The following is a 17815-nucleotide window of genomic DNA, read 5'->3' as shown; positions in this document are numbered from 1 at the left end:
TTGTTTTTTCTCATTTAATTAGGGTCCAAAGTTCAACGTATAGTCCAATGTCCGACGTAATCTTAGGTATATTCCAATGCCCAAGTATGTTCTAAGTTTAGTCTCCAGTTAGCCCCAGGTTATGCCCTGATAGGGAATCCATTTTTATCCCAATGTGAGTCCCCATTTTTTTAAATCACCGTCAATATCAGTTAAGGATATTACTCTGTTATTGTTATCTACTTACGTATATCTTTTGTCTTTTCCTCTACATCACATTCGTCTTTCTTGATTAATTTTCAACGGTTGTCAGACGTATGGTTATTTGAAAATATTTCATATAGGTCAATTTAAACCACACAGGGATTTATTATAAGGTCTCATTCTTTCTTACTTTTCAACAAAGAAGAAGTATCGACATAACTAATTCCGTCAATTCAGATAATCGTTATATTCTTCCCTCAGTTCCCAATTCTCCAATCATTATCAATAAACCTAAAATCCGATTAAAGATACACTTCAGCAGGGTTGCCAGTTGTCAATATCGTTCAGTAAATATTGAGTTTTTGTGAAAAACGAATTTTCCTTATTTTCCGCAACTTTTCCAAGGTCAAATTTTTCGTTTTCACGACCTATCGTTATATCTTTTTTTGCAGGCTGCCTAACTTATATAGACATATAATAATCTCAGATATTCAGACGACACGATAGTCTTTACGGAAAGTAGAGAAAGGCTGAAGATATTGGTTGTTCGCACTAAGAAGTACTGCGAAAAGTGTGGAATGGCTCTGAATATAAAACAAAACAAAAATTATGATTGTCATTAAGAACAAAATTGAAGAAGAAAGAATCTCCGTTAACGAAAAGTATAATAGAACTCCATATGTTACGGGGTAGTTACCCTGAGGAGAGGGTTGATTTGTTAAAACACTATTTACTCATACTATATTTATTGATCACTTCTAAATATCTGTAACGAGTTGGTGGGCTTTAGGTATAACTATCTAATCATGTATCTGAATCACGAATGATGATTGATTAAAGAATGAAATAGAATGATCCGCGATGCTTTGCTGTAACTGTAAATAAACTAGAAAAGTGTTGATGTTTTTAATGCTGACACGGCATGGCCATGGATTAAGAATAATATTGAATAGCTGACCCAGCGTTATTGAAAACTAGGTGCACTTGTATTGAGCAATCGGTGTCACCTCATTATTTAACAACAAACGTGATGTTTGTTTTGTAGGACATTTAAAAATTAAATGAATATGTGTTGCTCTTATTTTGGATGCTGATAATCCTGTACAAAAGCTTTAGAGAAAGTAGCCATATACAATTACCTGTGATGTGAGCTAAATGAACAATTGAGATGTCCAGAAGCACTTTTAATAAGATGAGAGTAGTATTGTATCGAGTTAAAGCCTGGACAACTACGAACGCAACTGAAAAAATACTTGCCAGCTTTGAACTGTAGTTTCCTATTATTCTATCGTCTAGTTTTTTGTAGACACGGTCATGTCGTATCATCGAGAGAAGACTTATTATAACACATGGTTCATCAAGCTGACCGTTCTATATTCTTCACATTTCATTCCATTGGGTTTTTTGGCTATTGGGGTGAACTCAGGTATTAGACATTGTTTCGAAATTTCCCGGGTTGAGTAAATTTCATTTTATAATAATTCTACTAGTAGGTAGATCAATGTGGTTTTCTGTTAGTAGTCTTGAGCTTTCTGTAGGTCTTTTATCAGGTCCCATGACTTTAGAATTTTTACACGTTTTAGTGCTTTTTCAATTTCCCCTTTGGTAATAATTGTAGGTCCGTTTCTACCTCTTGATTCTATTATCTCCATTCTTTCAACCTCTTCAAATAGCTCTTTTATAGAGGGTGTCCCCGAAAATAGTGCGTTCCTTTAAGGTATGAATATAATACACAATTTAGAACAAAAAAGTCCTATAACATTTTTTTCCAAAGTTAACCGTTCTTAAGAAAAAAATTACATTGTTCTCCATATAAGTGAATTTTTATTTTCATAAATTTGAATGAAATGGCAACGTAGCCTAGAAGAACTTGCTGTGACTGTGAAAATTTAACCTAATAACCCCTTGTTTATTTACTATTAAGGTGTGATTTTTGGGGTGGTTGACATCATGGGTACCTACCTGCAAAAATGGATATGGGTTTGGTTGATATTTACATTATTTTACCTACCAGATGTAACTGACCTACAAACCTACTTTTTTAATCTAGATTTTTGAGTTGCGCGTTGTTGCCAGACTTCAATTTGCATATCAAAATGTATTTTCGTTTTTTGGTCAAACGGATGAATGTAGAAAAAAATGTTATAAGACTTTTTGCTCTATATTGTGCGTTCTATCTATACCTTTAAGGAACTCACTATTTTCGGGGACACCCTGTATATTCTTCCCATCTATTTATTTTCTCTACACTTTTAATTATTATTTTATTGTTTTTGTCCATTATGTTCAGAATATCTCTTTTTTTGTATATGCAAGCTGTTTCTTTAATTTTCTGGTATATGTTACAGATGTCATATCGATTTTCTAATCTTTCTATCTCTGCACATTTTTCTGATAGCCACAATTCCTTCGCTTCTTTGACTTTTTGTTTGATTGTTTTATTTACGCTTTTGTATTAGGGTTCGTTTTTATTCTTGTATTTTCTCCTTTTCGATATCGATGACTTTGTTCGATTTTTCACAGGCAAAAAATAATTTCAGATTTTTCGCTGTACCTAATATTTTGCAGTAATATTTTTATAATTTTCACCCTCAATTTTAAACTATTCCTTAATCTACTTTTATTTAATATCATTATGCTTAAACATTGCAACAGAACTCTTGTCTATCTCTATCTCTCTCTCTCTCTCTCTCTATCAATTGTCACCCACCGCTGGGCACAGTTCTCTTCATTGCTTTCTCCACTTGAAAGCAAATAAAAGACTCTCCACTGTTGATCAGCAAAGGCAACAGAAGTGCAAATATCTCTCTTGTGCTACCCGCTGAAGGGTAAATACCTCTTTTGTATTAGCTTTCGTTGGCAACACATCTCTCCAATATAAGACGGTAATCCGATATAGACAAACCGTTAATCCGCTAAAAACAGTTAAACCTCATCAGAAAAGCGACCTTGTGTGAAACCGGCATATGCGTTTGTTTGAGAAGCAGGTGAACAGTAACCAAATAGGACTTTGGGTAAGATTTTTTATGAACTTGAGGTTCCACCTGAACCAGCAACCTAAATACATAGAGTCCACACAACGAAAATTATATTAATAATTTCATATATCGATACATTTTTGGCAAAGTAACGTAAGTGCCACTTTTGGCGAACATCATGTTTTTCCATTAAATTAACGAAATTATTGTTTAAAAGGTACTGCCAAAGTGTAGTAAGCCTACTTTGGCAGTACCTTCTAAACAATAATTGCGTTAGTTTAACGGAAAAACATGATGTTCGCCAAAAATGTCACTTAGGTACGTTACTTTGCCAAAAATGTATTGATATTATATACATGCCTTTGTTATCCTAGTTTAATATCTAGTCCAATACTTACTGTTCCGTCTCTTTATAGTTTAGTTAATTTTAGTTTTTTCGATTTTATTTTACGATGTAAATTCATATCAGACCATTCTTAAAATATGGGTAACTTATTTTCCAGAAATCTCTTAAAAGATTAAAATACATTCATTCTTAGGTACCTACATTTCTGGGTAACATTTGACATTTGTATCATAATCCGCTTTAGAAAGTAGGTATTTGGAAAGTTGGGCAAGTCAAGCGGTTATTGTCCCTTTCTGAGAAGGACAGTGATAAACGGTTTTGTAATTACGTTTTTTCCAAAGTGAAATTTTGTAGGACACATATAGACATTTTTGTTTTCCCCACCACCACGGATTTCTGGTCGAGAGCCGATCTGTAAACACGTATAGTAATCAATAAAGAGTTCTATCGAAAAGTGTCGTCGTGTATTATTTTAATTTGCTAAAGTAATATTTTATAGCAACGTATACTCACGGTAAACTAATCGTGGGTCAAACACTTACCTATAGAGAATAAAAATTTAGATAGAAACTTGGCATCATCGCCGCGCAGAAACTTCACTGTCTCATACATACCTTAGTAAGTTGCGGCAGGGAGCCCAAACTGGCGAGTTGTCTGCGAAAGTGGAAGGGCCGCCCTGGCGAGGGTCTTGCTGGGAAAGGGCGACTCCCTGGGGAACGGGAGAGCAGCCCGATCAACTGACGGGCTCCCTTGACGAACATGTGCTCTGCTGCCGTCGGTTAGAGGAAGGGAGAATTCTGGATTAGACGCTGAATCTGGAAAAACAGAAACTTTATTAGTTTTGCGTGCGGCGCTCTTTTGTTGGATGAATACCAATATTAACTTGGGAGGTTCTTTTAATAAAATTTCGCTGAAACTAAGTATATTACGTTTTAATTCTAAAACGAGCTATTAATATTATTAGATATATAAAGTAAGACAATGATGATTAGATATATCCCGACATATATATTTTTTATTCCGACAAGATACACACATGAGACAGTGTTTGCCACTGAAGGAAAGGGAAAGACTGGCAAAGACTAGGAAACTAGAGGAAAGAAACTGAAGGAAAGGGAAAGACTAGGAAAGACATTAAGATGTCTTCCCACTGGAAGAAACTTCTAAGATCTCAAGTTTTCAGCGTTTATGTCTTCACCTCTTCTCGAGATCAACTGAATAATATTTCTGCACACCTTCCACTAGCATTTTTAATGACAATGTCCACTCCCGTTAAAAAATCCGGATTCGCATAATTATTGTCGAGCATTCTATCTTTGTCAACCTGCCACGATCATTAATAATGTCATTCTAATAAAATAATGTAATTAGTATCAAGAATTATCTACCAATATCCTTACTTACTTCTATCACATCTGTATAAATGACTAACCAAAGTCATAACCAAACTAACAAAAAAATAAGCTCGCTCGACTCTACCAACCTATCGAGCAGGCCAGATTCAAAAAACATTTTAGTACCATAGATAGACCACTTGCACACCGTAAAAACACTAATAGAAAAATGTACCGAGTATGAGATGTTCCAATTCATATGGCGTTTGTGGATTTTCAAAAAGCATTAGACTCCATCGAATTATGGGCTTTGTTATACAGGGTGCGCCAAACCTCTGGTCTTCTTTGATTACGGCTAAACTATGAGATATACAAAAAAATGTTTATAACAAAACTAATGTGTATCAAAGAGGTCTATAATTTAAAATTATTTTTAATTATACAGGGTGAGTCAGAACGACGGTATGAACCAAAGTTGTATTTTTTTAAATGGAACACCCTGTATATTAAATCATTTTTGAATATATTATTTAAAAATATGAAAAATTTGTATAAGGTCTTATAGGCCTAAAGTTAATAATTTTCGAAATATTTACATTTTTATTGAGAAAAATGGTAATATTTATAGGGTTGTGGATTATGTTTCCAAGGAAATAAAAATTTAGGTGATAGGTCAAAGTTTTTAAAATATAGTGTTATTTTTAAATAATTTAATATTTTTTACTTTTAGCCATAAAATATACAGTGTGATCACTATTTGCAAATACAAAATTTTCTCATTTTTTTTAAATGGGACACCATGTATATTAGTTTTGCGTTTTGTAGTAAATATTACAACCTTTCTTTTGGTATAAGGTTGTATGTACCTAGCATGTTTCGTTTTGTAGATATTTTAAAAAAACTATAGATTTTACGTGTTTGCGGATTTTTTATTTAATTTTTTTTTGCAAAAAAAATAATTATAATCTGGTTTTAGAAACATACACTAAAATATAAAATATGAAAATAAAAACGTAATTAAAGATTAAAATAAATCGTATGCTAGTACAACTCAATTGAATTTAATAACTTTAAATTATTTTACAAAAAATATTTTACCATATTAATGAATGCATAAAATAGTTACTAAATTAAATAAACAACCAAATTTTAAATCAACCATAGTAATTTTTCTACTACAGCAACTTTCCTGTACCAAATTAATTGTTAGTTAAATTGTATTTAGTTAAACTTTTAAATTTACTTACATACATCTTGAGAATATAAAAATAATTATAAAGTATGCTTTGAAACAAATGAATGTTAAATGTATCATCCAAATTATTTATTAATATAAATAGTATTTACTGGTGTCACAAAAACTGGTAATACTTTTGTAGTTGAAATTTTGTAACAATTTTTTATATTTTAAATTTTAATTTTTTAACCGAAAAATGTTTGGATATGACATTTGTTTTGGGCGAAACCATTAGAAATTATTACCAGCTTTTGTGACACGAGTAGGTACATAGATACTATTTACTTCTTAATATACTTCCATAACGTTCATTTGTTTCAAAGCATACTTTATACGTTCTCAAGATGTAGGTAAATTAAAAAGTTATTAACTGATCTTACTCGTAAATACAATATAACTAACAATTAATTTGGTACAGGAAAGTTGCTGCGGTAGAAGAATTACTACGATTGATTTAAAATTTGGTTGTTTATTTAATTTAATAACTAATTTATGTATTCATTAATAAGGTAAAATATTTTTTGTAAAATAATTTAAAGTTATTAAATTCAATTGAATTGTACTAGCATACGATTTATTTTAATCTTTAATTACGTTTTTATTTTCATATTTTATATTTTAGTGTATGTTTCTAAAACCAGATTATAATTATTTTTTTTGCAAAAAAATTTTTAAATAAAAAATCCGCAAAAACGTAAAAGCTATAGTTTTTTTAAAATATCTACAAAACGAAACATGCTAGGTTCATACAACCTTATACCAAAAGAAAGGTTGTAATATTTACTACCAAACGCAAAACTAATATCCAGGGTGTCCCATTTAAAAAAAAATAAGAAAATTTTTTATTTGCAAATAGTGATCACACTGTATATTTTATGGCTAAAAGTAAAAAATATTAAATTATTTAAAAATAACACTATATTTTAAAAACTTTGACCTATCACCTAAATTTTTATTTCCTTGGAAACATAATCCACAACCCTATAAATATTACCATTTTTCTCAATAAAAATGTAAATATTTTGAAAATTATTAACTTTAGGCCTATAAGACCTTATACAAATTTTTCATATTTTTAAATAATATATTCAAAAATGATTTAATATACAGGGTGTTCCATTTAAAAAAATACAACTTTGGTTCATACCGTCGTTCTGACTCACCCTGTATAATTGAAAATAATTTTAAATTATAGACCTCTTTGATACACATTAGTTTTGTTATAAACATTTTTTTGTATATCTCATAGTTTAGCCGTAATCAAAGAAGACCAGAGGTTTGGCGCACCCTGTATATAGTTAGGAGAAAAAGAAGCAGAAAATTTTATGTGCTACAGTTTGACGCTTGGACTCAAATTGGAAAAGAATATTAACGTTTTTTTTCTACGAAATTTTCATTTCGAAAAAAGTTATTCCTCATAAAATGCTCTGCATGGTCTAAAATCTAAGATGCAAGCATTAGATATCAAATTTTATCAATTTTATACGAGGTATTGTTGAATTAAAATCTATGTTTTAATGTGCAATTACATCCTTCTAAATGAAAAATTGTGAACTATAAGGGTATTTTACTCTTCAGCGAAATTCATATTTTTTGACATACCTCGTATAAAATTGATAAAATTTGATATATATTATAATTATTGCATCTTAGTTTTTAGACCATGTAGCGCCTATTATAAAGATTAAGTTTTTTCGTAAAATTAATAACAAAATAGTTGTATGTAATTGTAATAAAATGATGTTGGGTATCAGTAATTTGAAAAAATTTTTGATTTTTTTTGAAACGAGGCATGATTTCGATCTACAATGACTTCCCTAATAAATTAAATGGATATTTACCTGGTACGATTTACCAATTGGTACGAAGAACAAAAAATGAACACTGGGAACAGTTTACAAAAAGGATGGAAAGCGACTTCTACGGAACACAAAAACAAATATGGAGATTCATAAGAAACCAACGGAAAGAAATGGCAGAAGTGAAGGAATACAATAACATACCAGCAAACGAATGGGAAAGATACTTGACGGAACTGTTTAAAGGAAAGGAAAATCATAATCAAAATAATAACCTACCTGAATTAAGACACGAAATTGAAATCAGTTTTCAGGAAGTAGGGGTAGCCATAAATTCACTCAAAAATAGGAAGTCACCAGGACCAGACGGAATAACCAACGAGCTTCTAAAATACGGAGGAGAAAGTATAACCCTAGAGATGACAAAACTTATACAAAAACTAATATTGCACTGCAAGATACCAGACGCATGGAGAAACAGCATAATGATACCAATGTTCAAAAAAGGAGACAAAGAAGACCCCAACAATTATAGAGGTATAAATCTACTAAACACCGCACTTAAGCTAACCACAAAAGTCCTAACCAACAAAATCAATAAACTAACAACTTTATCAGATGAACAACAAGGATTCAGATCCGGAAGATCCTGCGTAGACGCCGTATTTGTACTGAGACAAATCACAGAAAAGGCCATTGAGTACAATAAACCAGCATATCTATGTTTTATAGACCTGACAAAGGCTTTCGATCGCATCCAAGTCGAAGACGTCTTACATTTACTGTATGGAAGAAACATACCAATCAATATTATACAAACCATCGAAAACATCTACTTTCATAATCGAATACAGGCAAAGATAAATGGAAAACTAACGCAGTTTATACCAGTACAAAGTGGAGTCAGACAAGGTGACTCATTAAGCCCACTGCTCTTTAATATAATAATGGACGAAATAATAGAAGCAGTACGTAAAGGTCGTGGTTACAGAATGGGGAATAAAGAAATCAAAGTATTGTGTTATGCAGACGACGCCGCATTAATCGCCGAGACAGAAGACGATCTCCAAAGATTAACACACATCTTTAATACAACAGCCAAGAAATACAATATGATAATATCAGCAGAAAAAACCAAATGTATGACAACATCTAAATACCCACTACGATGTAAAATCGAAATTGATGGGAAAATAATAAAACAGGAAGCAAGGTTTAGATATCTGGGAATTGATATAACCAGTTACGGAGATGTTGAAGAGGAAGTACGACAACAAAGCTTAAAAGCAAGTAAAGCGGCGGGATCTCTTAATGACACAATCTGGAAGAACAAACACTTAAGACAAGACACAAAAGCAAGAATCTATAAAGCAGCAATTAGACCTATATTAACATACACGGCGGAGACAAGGCCTGACACATCTAAAACGAGACGACTACTAGAAACAACAGAGATGAAAATACTCCGACGAATATCAGGGAAAAGTCTGTTGGATAGGGAGAGGAGCGAAAACATAAGAAGATCATGCAATATAGAAGACATAAATGGATGGGTGACAAAACGGAAACAGGAGTGGAACGAACACATTAGTAGAATGGCAGAGGATAGGATAGTACGAATAGCACGAGATAAGTCACCAAATGGACGAAGAAGTATTGGCAGACCAAGAAAAAGGTGGTGCGATAACCTAAACAATTTAGGAGGATAATATTGAAGAAGAAACAGGCTTTAAAGCCTACATACAAGAAGGAAGAAGAAGAAGAAGAAGATATTTACCTGTTTACAAAATCACACCTTTTATTTTACAACTTATACATCCAAACTATTTTAATAAATAATGATTATGCACATATACGACTAAAAATTTACATTTACATCAAACGTTGAACTCTTGAAGGTCACGATGATAAGATAAAGAAGAGATTAACTAAATTGTAAATAAAATTAGGTAGTAGCATGTAAATAATAATATGGCATTAGTGTTAATATCTGTGTTGACAAAAGCTTCGACATAATGATTGATAAAAATGTACCTATAGTATGGTGCAAATGAAAGAAATAAATTCGTTTTACAAAAATTGAAGAAAAAGATCTTCTGTGTAAAAGTTATATTAGTTTTAAAAGCCCAATAAAGGGCTGCATTAAAATACAGAACGTTTTCGCTCTAAAGAGAGCATCATCAGTGTTCTAAGCCTAAAATAAGTATAACCATAATTAGTGAAGACAAGAATAAAAAAATTTTTTAAAGGATTACCAAGATAAAAAATTAGGTTATACTTACAAGCTCTACATGCTAAGCCACCAAAAATACATGGGTTAAAACCCTTAAAATACCGACCAAAGGTCTTACATTGGCATATTATTTGTTAAACCCTAACGATGGGTGAAATTTAAAAGGTATACCTCAAGGCACCATAATATGACTATACCACAAGCATGTGGGTGGTTGAGTTGATTTCTCTGTCTTCACAAAGAGAAATAAAAGGTGAAAGCCAACTGATTACAGGTGACAGGTGTGAAAGCGTTTCTGACTAATGACAGTAGAAACAGACAGTGTAACATGAAGTTGTGTGAAATGATATGTAGTTTGGTACACTAGCCAAAAATTTATAAAATTTATTTGTGGTAAAATTCAATAATAACAACCAACATCGTGCGCTAGGACTACAAGTATTCCACATTAAGCTAACAAGAACAATATACGGAGTGAAAATAACGTTATTTAAAAACGAATTGTCAATAGGGTTCAAATGAGTATATTACTAAAGATAGTCAACCAACCATACATGCGATAAATTTAAAATATTATTTTGTTTTAATAGTTGAAAAAGAATAATTTGCCCATATGCTCAAATGCATTTAGGGCAGAGAAAATAAGTAGATTTTTTAAACTATTAAACATGATTAGGGGAATGTCTAGGTTGAAGTTTTTATTCTTATAAGTATGTAGTCACTTGACATCCAGCACAAAGATGATTGATGTCAATCATTTGAAAGGTTATTTAATTCAAGGTATATTCAGTAATATAAACATTAACATATCTAATTATGTGTATGTGGTGTCCAAAAAAACATTTTTTAATTAAATTAACTGACACAAAAAGAAGAATGTAAGTAATTTATTTAATTCAAAATTGATTTTACTGTAAAAAAAAAAGAAAATTTTTTTTCTCTGATTCTGGCATTGGTTTAGAACTAGAACCTTTAGCCACGTAATTGTATAACTTATCACTAACTCAGGTGTAATGTGTAGTGTGTGTGTTGAGTAAGTGTCTTGTTACTTTGCAAAGTCGACGTCACTGTCTTTGCAAAGAGACGCTAATTGTATCCGAACGTCTGCGGTCCCTCCGGTGAGTACCGATCCCACAAAGACAGAAACTATTTTCATTTATTAATTTATAATAAATGAAAAAATTCCTGACCCTGGTGAGATTCGAACTCACTACCATTCGGAACTTTCGATCCAAAGGTTAGGCGCTCTTACCAGTGAGCCACAGAGGGGGTAAAAAGGAAAAATGTTTATTTGGTAAACAAACATTGCTTTTCGCTTAAAATCAATGTTTAAACTGCCAAGAGGCAGGTGGGTGGCAGCTCGAACATTGAATTTAAGCAAAAAGCAATGTTATTTATGAAATAAACATAAGAATAATAATAATAATATATGAGCACTACAGGCATAGCAGGCCCATGGCTTGGTGTACTATTCTCTTCCATTCTCGCTTATCGTTAGCTTTCCTTTTCCAGTTGGTTATGTCTTCTTTGACCTCATTGCTCCATCTTGACTTCGGTCTTCCTCCTCTCCTTCTTCCTGCCAACGCACTAGATATTATCATTTTTGGGACTCTCGCTGAACTCATTCTCTGGACGTGACCCAGCCATCTAATTCTTTGAGCTTTTGTTCTGTAGGGAGCACTGTTGGCACAGACCAACTCCCATTGAACTGGCAAGAACCACGAGTTTTATTAGAGCAGAGAACCATGTTGCCCTTTGAGTATTCATAGCAGGGCCGTGCGGTGCTATGATGCGGTGAGGCAGCCGCATCAGGCGGCATCACAAGGGGGCGGCATAATCAGTAAAATCAAAATACAAATTGAGCCATTCAATCATTAAAAGAATATATAGGACCAAGTGTCAGCCGAAAATATTTAACTGGTGAAGATTTAACAGAACTTATTTTGACAAATTTGGAAAAAATAGTTCTTGATTTAAAACGGCTCAGAGGACAAGGCTATGATAACGGGGTTAATATGAAAGGAATAAGAAAGGGTGTGCAAAACAGAATATTTGAAAAATATCCGAGGGCGTTTTACGTGCCCTGCGCATGCCACCTTAGTCATAAATGACGCAGCGTCTTCTTCTACAGAAACAACAAACTTTTTTTTGTATTATAAAAGAACTGTACACTTTTTTTCTGGTTTTACAAAGCGTTCGGAAGTTCTGAAAAAAACATGTTTCACAACTAACACTAAAACCGTTGAGTACTACTAGATGGTTAAGTCGAATAGATGCATTGAAACCTCTCCTCTAATAAGATTTCAATTTTGTGAAATACATAATACCTTATTCGAAATAATAAAAGAAGTCAACAATAATTCAGAAACTAAAGTCAAAGCACGAGGATTAGTAAAAATATTAAAAATTATAAATTTATATGCGGTGTAGTTCTTTGGCATGATATTTTATTTTATATAAATTCAGTCTCGAAGATGTTGCTAGATGTAACTATAAATTTGTCAGATTGTGTAAAAATGTCAGAAACTATAGAAAAAATTAAAATTTACTGACAATTTGGCTATGACCAAATGAAAATTACTGATAATGAAATTGCAGAAAATCTTGTATACAGGGTGAGGCAGATAAAAGTCCTATTAGAAATATCTCGTGAACTAAAGGAAACAGAATCATGAAAATTGGAATGAAGGGGTTTTGAGTAGTGATCTCTTTAATGAAAATATTTTCATTGATTTGCTACTCCCGGTTATACCGGAAGTGGCTTATAACTTCGTTTTTTTTAAATGGGACACCCTGTATATTTTTACATTTTTGGATTCTCCTTGATGTCTTCTTTCTTAAAATATGAGGTTGTGTAATGTTATACAGGGTAGTGTAAAAGATAATTACGTTTTTTTTCTTAATTTCCTAGCAACATTCACACCCTGTAGAATTGTAGTAGTTTGACATCAAAAATTTTATTTATGTTCAAATGATTTTTAATATAGTCTACTATTGTTAAAAATTGTTAGTATAGCTAAATGTTGAATTGTACTATACAGGGTTGGTCGAAACTCGGAAAGAGTATTTTCTGAGTTTTCTTAAATGGAACACCCTATATTTTATTATTGTAATAAAATGATATTTTATGCTACTTTTTTATTTCTTAAGCATTCCCTATACCTAACTACTTTAATTTGTGAGTTATTGGCGATTCAAGCCAAACATTAATTTCAACAAAAAATAAGTGAAATTTTATTAGGTTGGCCGTGAAAATATTCAATCACAAATAATTTTTCGGAAATAAATACATATTAATCTAGACTGATCTTTAAAATTGCCAATAATGGTTAAGTTATCAAAATACCTACGTAGTTAACATTCTTGGCGCGATTAACAATTAAGCACAAATTAAAGCATTTAGGTATAGGGAATGCTTAAGAAATAAAAAGTACCATAAAATGTCTTTTCATTGCAATACTAAAATACAGGATGTTCCATTTAAGAAAATTCACAAAATCCTCATTCCGAGTTTAGACCAACCCTGTATACTAAAATTTAACATTTTGCTATATTAATAATTTTTAATAATAGTAGACTATATTAAAAATCATTTTAACATAAATAGAGTTTTTGATATCCAACTACTACAATTCTACAGGGTGTGAAAGTTGTTACGAAATTAATAAAAAAACCTAATTAGCTTTTAAACTACCCTGTATAAAATTACAAAACCGCATATTTTAAGAAAGAAGACATCGAGGAGAATCCAAAAATGTCAAAATATACAGGGTGTCCCATTTAAAAAAACGAAGTTTTAAGCAACTTCCGGTATAACCGGAAGTGGCAAATTGATGAAAATATTTTCATTAAACATATCACCCTTCAAAACCCTTTCATTCCAATTTTCATGATTCTGTTGCCTTTAGTTCTGTAAATATTTCTAATAGGCCAGTTATCTGCCTCACCCTATATAAGTTCCGAATTTCCTGCTGAAAACGAATATTGAGGCAAGAGAAAAATGCGTCAATTTGATCTGTGGATTAGCTCTCAACGGAGAAAGATAAATTTAAAGTAAATTTTTTCACCTATATTTTAAACATTGCCTTTAATTCTTTGATTGATCAATTTTCGCTTTTAGAAACTCATAATAAAGAGTTTAAATTTTTATATGATATTTTTAAATTGAGGGAAATATAAGAAAAAGGAAAGATGATAAAATACTAGAAAAATACTAGAAAATATTCATTCAATACTTTTCATAGAAAAAGAATTGGATATAGAGGCAAATGATTTTCTAGAAGATTTATTGCATGATTTATCCCAAATGACACCATAATCCATGAAACCTTTAGAGGTTTTGAACTATTTGTGCCAAAATAACCTAATTTCTTTATACCCAAATATAGTTGTATCACTAAGGGCCGATATTATCTGTTCCGATTAAAACCCGGTTAGAGGAATTTTGTCATGCGAGGTGCAGAAAGTACCGGCCCTAAGAATTTTATTAACACTCTCTGTCTCGGTGGCTTGGGGAAAGAAGTTTTTCAAAATTAAAAATGATTAAAAAATATTTTCGAAGCTCCATAAGACAAAGAAAAATAAAAAAAATTACCACTTATTTCAATAGAGTCCTCACTAGCTGCTACTTTAGACTACACCAATCTGATTGACGAGTTTTACGAATTTTACCAAAATTAAAATCAAAATGATAAAATTGTAATTTTCATAAATATTATTTAATATTAATACATATTATTTCATTTAATTTAAAGTATGTTTTGTTTTTAAAATAAAAGTTTTCGTTCATTTTGTGTAATTTCATTTAATAAAAATAATTACTAGTATTAAGTTTCAATAATATTTAGGGGGCGGCATTTCGAAGACTTGCATCATATTGAAAAGATGTACCGCACGGCTCTGATTCATAGCATAATATAATTCATTAACATCGACTTGGAGTCGCCCTATTTTATACAATAATATTATGTAAACCATATATTTTGAGGTTACCACTTTTAATAGTGTGCTAGTTTCATCTACTCAGCAGAATGCACTGATGATGATCTAAATTAGATCGAAAACGTTTTGCAATCCATTTGGATGACATTTTAAGAAGTTTTTTAATAAACTATTTTATACCAATATACAAATCCAAGTTTTTTACTTCTGTATGAGTTTTTTAACTATGGTATACAGCCAGCTGCTGAGATTTTCCCATTGATTTTGTAATAGGTACATATTATAAACACACTGTAAAAGTTACAATTTTTTTTTCTAAATACATGCATACATTTTTTTACAATATTATTCTTCTCTTAGGGTCAAAGTGACCCCAAGTACCTTACATTGTAGAAATATTTCACCTCCTCAGTTAAGGGTTAAAAACACACTTTCCAATTATGTCGTTCGAAATAAAATTCTTACCGGATATCTTTACATGTGTACTTTTGATGGTGATCTAAATTGACTCACATTAGGGGCGGTCTTTACAAATGAGTAATTCATTCGTCAATTAAGAACCCTCGAAACCCATTAACCCATTTCGGAGGAAATGTAGGCCAGGAGGACTGATTTGCTTACGACTAGACGAATACGATTTTTGACGGGGAAATTGGTCGCATTTTCACGAGGGTTGGGGTTGGTCGCATGCGAGGGTAGGATTTGCTGAGGTTACAGGGTGGCATTAAAATGTAGTATAGGCTTCAACTCAGAGTTCAACCCACTTAGTACAGGGTTCAATATGGTAAACTTGCATTGAACCACATTAGTACAGCTAGATCCCAAGGATATTATTTAATCAAAAATCTATACTACAATCAAACAGCGGTCGTACGGGTAGAAGATAGTGAGACAAACCAAGTGAAAATTCAAAGAGGAGTCAGACAGGGATGCGTGCTGTCGCCATAATTATTTAATTATGAGTACTCCCGACTAATATTTCAAGAGGCACTATGGGAAAGAACTGAATGTGTAAGGATTGGAGGGAGCATCATTAATAACATAAGATTTGCAAATGATACCGCAATCATGGTAGAGAATATAGACGATTTACAAATTCTCCTAGAAATCATTAACAGAGAAAGCAAAAAAGATGGGACTAACAATGAATATTGTGACGAATTACCGACCGCAAATAACAGGTTCCGTCTCGACAGCGCGTCATGTAAGGAGACATCTGAAAGAATGACTCACCGTACAAGTGAGGAAACGACTTCTCGCGAATATTCGACGGTCAAGTCCACGGACTAACTAGTGATGGACGGTTCCGTTTTTCTGGAACGTTCAAGAAAATGTCTGGTATTTTGTATTCAATATATTAAGGAACGAGTTTTATAAATAGAGTTAGTCTGTAAAATAAATTCGTTATAACTTGTATAAATAAATTCGTATAAACGAACCGAGAGTATTATTTTAACCGTAAGCACGAAACAATATAAATAAAACCAAATACCTACATCGTGATCTCAAAAAATCCTGTTGACAATATACATCTGACATTGGAGAGTAAACCGATAGAGAGGGTCGACAAGTATAAATCCCTTGGAGCAATTATAAACTCACAATAACTAGAAGATGAGAAAATAAAGGTCAGAATAGAAATAGCTCGAAAAGGATTTATAAGTCAATGTTTACAAATAAAAAATTGAGTATGGCCATTAGATTGAGGTTCGTCGAATGGTCTGTTTGGTCGCAACTACTATATGGGATAGAAGCTTGGACCCTAAAAGCACAATCCGTAAAAAAATTGGAGGCATTCGAAATGTGGCTATTAGTATACGCGTATTCTGAAAATTCCTTGGACTGCAAAAGTCTCTAACAGAAGTTACCTGTGTTTTTACCTAATAGTAACTTGGTATGCTGGAGTATCTCCCAAAAATTATCGTACGCACCTGGACGTCGAGAGTAGTACAACTTTCTGCAAGATTTTATAAAGATGTTTACTGTGACCTGTTGTATGTTTCCTAAGAGGTTTCTCGGGATAACAACAGTATTAGAAAGAATAATAGATACCTCTGTCTGGATCCTTTCGATTATCCACTGTCTCCTTATTAGTATTTCCAGATCTTTGTACTTGGCGATCTTTTCGTTGTAGTTAACACTCAGATTATTGTTGTTAGGCATCGTCACGTCAATTATTGTTTATCTATTTAATTTATTAACTATGTAGTATCAGATCTCGTTTAACTATGTGCCACTGGTTGGTCTGTGACACTGTAACCACAGTGCGGTCTTAATACTTTTATTGCTTGTAGTTGTGATTCTCAAGCATACTCTCAGGGGTGTATTGATAATATGGGAGAAGATTGGTCTGGAGAAGTCCCAGTTTGGTTAGATGTTAGCTACCTCTTGTTGAAGGTTCTTTCCTACTGAGTCATGACGTTATTTATATTCAGTTGCAGTAAATGCCTGGCAGCCTCTGGTAAAAAGTTGAATGGTTTCTTGGAATTGACATCTATAACTGCATTTGTCGTTTTGGACCTGAGGGCTTTTGGCGATATATTATTTCAGCTAATTTTTTTAGTATAACTTGATCCTGAAGAGCAAGTAGGAAACCTCTGTCTTGGGTAACATTTTCCTGATGACAATCAATAGTTCGAAGCTGTATTGTCGACATATTCTTGTTTGACTTCATTGGAATGTCCCATGTAAAGGTTTACCCATCCAGATGCGCATTTTTTAGTTTATGCGCAGTCCTGGTCCCTTCAGTTCAAACAGTGGTATG

At 32.4% G+C, this 17815-nt stretch overlaps 1 protein-coding gene across 4 annotated transcripts in view; it reads right to left on the bottom strand.

Annotated features, from left to right (window-relative positions):
* Positions 1–17815, bottom strand: part of LOC114342188 (D-2-hydroxyglutarate dehydrogenase, mitochondrial) — a 201249-nt gene that overhangs the window by 33623 nt on the left and 149811 nt on the right. Inside the window, exons 1-2 of one of the 4 annotated variants that reach the window (XM_028292979.2) lie at positions 10160–10392; positions 4122–4322 (exon numbers count right to left, since the gene is read on the bottom strand). In XM_028292979.2, coding sequence (XP_028148780.1) covers positions 4122–4268 — 147 coding nt within the window. In that variant the 5' untranslated portion in view covers positions 4269–4322; positions 10160–10392. Of the gene's footprint in view, positions 1–4121; positions 4323–9654; positions 9803–10159; positions 10393–17815 lie in introns of those variants that run through there. The other 3 variants (XM_050655654.1, XM_028292978.2, XM_050655653.1) reach the window with 3 other exon arrangements.

The sequence above is a fragment of the Diabrotica virgifera genome, chromosome 7 (assembly GCF_917563875.1).
Source record: "Diabrotica virgifera virgifera chromosome 7, PGI_DIABVI_V3a".
NCBI lineage: Eukaryota > Metazoa > Arthropoda > Insecta > Coleoptera > Chrysomelidae > Diabrotica > Diabrotica virgifera.
The sequence above is the reverse complement of the archived record's forward strand: the minus strand, read 5'-3'. Positions and strand labels throughout refer to the sequence as shown.